A 5,167-nucleotide genomic window follows, 5' to 3' on the forward strand; every position below is an offset into this window, starting at 1 on the left:
TCCCCCCTCCCCCCTGCGAGCTCCGAGAAGTACATTCCTTGGAGGGGAGAACTTTTCAACTAATCAAACTGTCTTAAAGACCACCTTCGACATATCGACTGCCCAAATTACTGTAGTTCTAACAATGAGAGTTATGTAAAGAAACGACATTCATATTTCCTAATTCGTTTCACACAAATGCTGTACTGAATTTTTTAGTTTTTTATAATTATTTTTATAGGCTCTATTAAAATAATTATAAATAATAATAATAATAATAATAAATCATTTATTCTCAGAAATCGTATTCCATTTTGTTAGTAAATACAAATTATCTTATAACTAGTGTTAGTAGAAATTAAATTAAAATTAAAAATGAAAGCATAGACATAGATGATGCACCACTCACCTCTTATTCCGAAGTGTGTGATACATCGTCCATGTCTGCAGAAAAGGTGAGTCCCAGCGCTCAGACAACGTGATCAGGATGGTGTTGGTGGAGCGGCGGAGGCGGTTGAGTAGCGAGGCGCAGCGCGCGCGTATCACAGCGAAAAAGTCCTGCGTGTGTGCCTCCGCGAACATGGCGGATGCGCTGCACCACCGCGGCAACCCCAACATCGCCCTGAACCCGTTGTTGTACTGGACACGGAGCGCGCCATACGCCCTCCGCGCATACCTCACCCATAGGCCGCACGTGTACAGCGACTGGCAATACGACTTGAATAGTGTTATTTTCACGTCACTAGTACAACGTGCGAATCTACGAGCAAGCATATTGCAGCGAACGGACAGCGCCCTCCGTTCCCTCTCGATGTCCACATCGTCTGACATGGTCTCGGTGATCCAGTGACCCAGATACTTAAAACTGCTCACCTGATGAAGTGGGGTGCCGCAAAGAGTGACAGCTGGAGCTTTGTACTGTTTAGAACCGGCTTTGAACACCATAAACTCACTCTTTTTGGCGTTATATCTGAGTCCATGGGTCAACGCGTATTGCTCACAAATAGACAACATGCGTCTCAAGGCACCAACCGAGGGACTCAGCAGCACCATGTCATCAGCATAACTTATATTATTGATGCAAGTGCCATCTATGGAGCAACCGAGACCGGTGCTGGTGAGTTCCCCAATCAAACTATTAATGTACAGGTTGAAGAGCCGCGGAGAGCTTAGTCCGCCCTGTCTCACACCGCACTGCAACCTGTACTCATCAGAAAAAGTGCCTGCCCATCTTACAGTATTCTGCTGATTACTGTACCAGTATTTAAGCAAACAGGTTACTTCTGAAGGAAGCCCATCAAGTTTTCCCCACAGCACCTCATAATTCACCAGGTCGAACGCCTTTGAGAAATCTAGATAACATGCATACACTGGCGTGTTCCTAGCCGTATAATAGTGGACAGTCTGCTTGAGACAAAGGATAGCACTCTCTGTTGATAACTTCGGCCTAAAGCCGAACTGTGCATCGTGTAATTTAATATTTTTCTCCAGCTGTTTATCAAGCAAACTGTCCAGTACTTTAGCCACAATGGTGGCCAGAGAAATAGGCCTGTAATTTGACAGGTCTGAAACATCGCCAGTTTTGTTTTTGACTATTGGGACAACCAGTGTACGCATGAGATCCTCGGGCAGGTAACTATGTGAAAGACAAAAGTTAAAAAATAAGGCAAGCACCCTTGGCAGATGAACTCCGGCATATTTTAGGTGCTCAATGCTGAGACCATCGTGACCCGGAGACTTTCCCCTAGTCATCTTACGAATAACATCAACTATTTCTTTAGCAGAAAATCTTAATTTAATCTTATTATCACAAGTCTCAGCATCGAGCGACCTGGACGCCAGGGTCGGTACAGAAGATGGCGGAACCATAAAATGTTGTCGAAAGGCGTTTGCTATTTCACACGGATCACATAAGCCATCTACACTCACAGGAAGACCCATTTTTGGACTAAGCTTATTAGTACATTTCCAAAATTTACCAAATTGTTTATTTTTATGATGCTCGGCTATAATGTTCATTTTAATCTGTTGTGCATTATTTTGACAATACTTTAATTTAGCTTTGAATATCTTACGCGATTCACACATTTGAACATAATATTGACCTGTTGTTGGTTTACCGTTCAATAACCACATTTCAAAACAAAGTCGAGCTTTCCTGTGGGCCTCACTTACATATCTATTCCATCCAGGTACCACTTTCTGCTTATTTTGCTTATTTAAGTGTGTACAAAGTGCAGCTTCAGATAATATTTTTATTATATTTAAATACATGCTGTTCAATAATACTTTATGGCTGTCATCGTTGCACACCTTGTCCGCACATACACGTAATTCCTCGGGAAAATCAATGTCAGTTAATTTAGTGTTACACAAATTCATAAACATTTCAATCTGTTTATCATTGCGCTCACCCCATATAACACCACTACAATTAGTCATATTATTTTCGAATAAACTTTTTTGACATATTTGATCTAAGTTACACTCAATAATCAATGGGTGGTGATCTGAGTGGTATACGCCATACAGTACAGAGACGGCCCGCACGGATGGTCGCGCCGCGCTCGTGACTACACAGTGGTCAAGCCAGCGACGACACCCGTGCGCGTCGCTCACGAACGTAAACGTATCCTCACCCAATATCTCCATATCGATACACGACCATGATTGATCATTACAAAAATTAAGCAATTCTTTACTAAATAGTTCACTGGGGTGCGCGTTAAAGTCACCAAGTACATAAGCGGATTCTATGTTATAACTTTCAATAATAGAATAAATTTCACCCAAACAGTCTGTAAATTCCGGAAGATTATCCTTTGAATCCGTAGGCATATAAACTGAAAATATCAATATTGACCGATTGTTATTCATTATTTTTATCGCACTTATACGATCACTTCTACACTGCACAACCGAAACCGACGGAAAAGCTGCTTTTCTCCAGAGCAGGGCGACACCCCCGTATGGTCTTCCCTTTAATATCCCTGCAGACATGTCTACAGCTGACTTTCCGGTGAAAGAAAATGCCTCATCTATGGTATCAAGGAAAGCAATATCCTCAGGCAGCAACCATGTCTCTTGCAACGCAATAACGTCCGCGGTGCTACACAGCCGACGTATACATTCCAGTGACCGTCTGACACACTTGCAGTTAAAACTAACGAGCTTTGTTGTTCCCATTATTGAAGGATTTCTGATCACGGTTTCTGGGCCTAAAATGTATATATTCTCTATATGCTATTCCCTCAGGCCAAAAATCATCTTTTAGAATTAAACCCAGATGATGTTTGGGTACAAATATTTTGTAAGATTGATAATCCTTTGAGACTTTCATAACTACTTTCTCCACTGTCACATTGATGTTAGCCCGTTTCTTGATGTAGTCACAAATATCATTTTCCGTAACTTCCTTGCCCACATTGTATATGTATATGGGTGTTTTCACATCTGCAGCTTTAAATTTTTCCTCTGGTTCGAGCATGGCCTTGCCTCTCATACCTGCAAACTTATATCTCCTTCTTTTCTTTTGAACCAGAGTCCATTCCTCATTACTCAAAATGGGTCTCCGACGATCATCATTACGATCCTCAACCAATGTTTTGTCAGGCTGGCCGACCGTGTGTCGCGGTCCGATGGTAGATGTCTTATCGCACGCTTCGATACTGTGCGCAGTAGCGGGGACCGGCTCTGCCCGCGCATGAGTCACAGCGGCCGCTCCGTCGCAGATTTGCACTCGCTGACTACCCGCCTCTTGGATATCTCGGACTTGAGTTTGTTTTAAAATATTACCCTGATCTGTTGAATGATTTTGGGGACATTGCATATCTCGGTATACCAATTTAGGTGAGGATGTTGAGTGTTGGTGGTCGTTGATATCTACAATTGTGTTTTCGCATAGCGGATGTAAGCCCATCGGCCCGCTGTTATAGGAAAAACTGTCGATTAAACAAGCACCTCGACGATTATTTATGTTACAGTTATTGTTCTCGATTAAAGGTGTATGTTTCAAATACTGTATATCATCCTTTACTATAGATAACTGTTCAGACGTGACATAATTACTTTTTATTAAGTTAACATCTTGTTGTATCTTGAGAAGGTCTTTTAAAATACGAGTTACGTCTACGTGATCGAAAAGTACAGGGGGCAGCTTTTGCAACTCACGAGCTACAAAGATTGGGATTTCTTCGGGGTCCGTTTCCTTAAGCAAACAGATGATATCATCTATATTGCGAAGTGTTTTTCCGTTACGTTTTCTTTGCTTTTTCTTCTTGGTCGTCGGCACAGACTCAAACAACAAGTTTTTAGCATCTAGAATATCGTTTTCGGAAAAAGCACTGACACATATGTGAGCGATACTATCTTCGTCCATCACATCGATTTTATTACTAACGAAAGCTAACACCTCGTTAATTACAATATTACACGTTGAACATTTCAAAAGCTTATTAGCCATCACGAATTCTTTCCACGGAAGACTGGAGATCGCACGTACACAAGTAGTTAGCGTAACCGCGCGCGCGACGAGACTGATAAAAAACTACTAGTTTGTCATACCAGTATGACTACGAAGATATAAATTTCTTCCTAGATGCCAATTCTACCAAGTAGCTCTCAATTAATTATAAGCAGTATAATCTTAGATCTGCTTGATTTTTTTGGGAGAACACTTTAATGACTATATTGTTCGATGCCAGTTCTTGTCGTATTCTTCAATGTACAAAAATGCCTTCACACTTGTACATAGTTCGCGGTCGCGTCACAGACTAACTTATTCACAGCGTGAAGTTTCAAGGCTGGGTCAGATTGCCAGCACTATTCTCTTGAACTTTCTACTCTGTGGCTTCCGCAAGTGGTCTGGTGGAGAAGAGCATTTGCGCCCTGCAGTGTTTACGGGCGTGAACATGTTGGTTCAAGATTTATTCGACTAGGTTATTAGAAGATTTATTCTAGCTTTTGCCTAGGGTTTTGCTCCTATTGGAAGTTCTGAGTTCTGACTCTTGCATCATAGTCGTCCACCATACTAGTTATAACCCTGAGCCCTGTTCGAACTGAGGCGAAGACGGGATTGAAAACAAAGTAGATTTTTAAAGTTTAGTTTCAAAACTAAGGTGAGTAAATTTTGAAAAATATAAATAAGAAATAAATTTTAAAAAATATAAATAAATAATAAATTCTAAAA

General features: G+C 41.3%; 1 protein-coding gene across 1 annotated transcript; it reads right to left on the minus strand.

Moving 5' to 3' along the window:
• Window positions 1–341: 341 nt before the first annotated feature.
• Window positions 342–4,441, minus strand: LOC106137462 (uncharacterized). The gene is made up of 6 exons (XM_060948999.1): window positions 4,150–4,441; window positions 3,484–3,780; window positions 2,704–3,197; window positions 2,404–2,407; window positions 744–1,748; window positions 342–653 (listed from the first exon to the last, which is right to left on the minus strand). Exons 1-6 carry the CDS (start codon window positions 4,439–4,441, stop codon window positions 385–387), a joined length of 2,361 nt encoding a protein of 786 aa, XP_060804982.1. The 3' UTR covers window positions 342–384.
• Window positions 4,442–5,167: the final 726 nt, after the last annotated feature.

The sequence above is a fragment of the Amyelois transitella genome, chromosome 17 (genome assembly GCF_032362555.1).
Source record: "Amyelois transitella isolate CPQ chromosome 17, ilAmyTran1.1, whole genome shotgun sequence".
NCBI classification, from domain to species: domain Eukaryota; kingdom Metazoa; phylum Arthropoda; class Insecta; order Lepidoptera; family Pyralidae; genus Amyelois; species Amyelois transitella.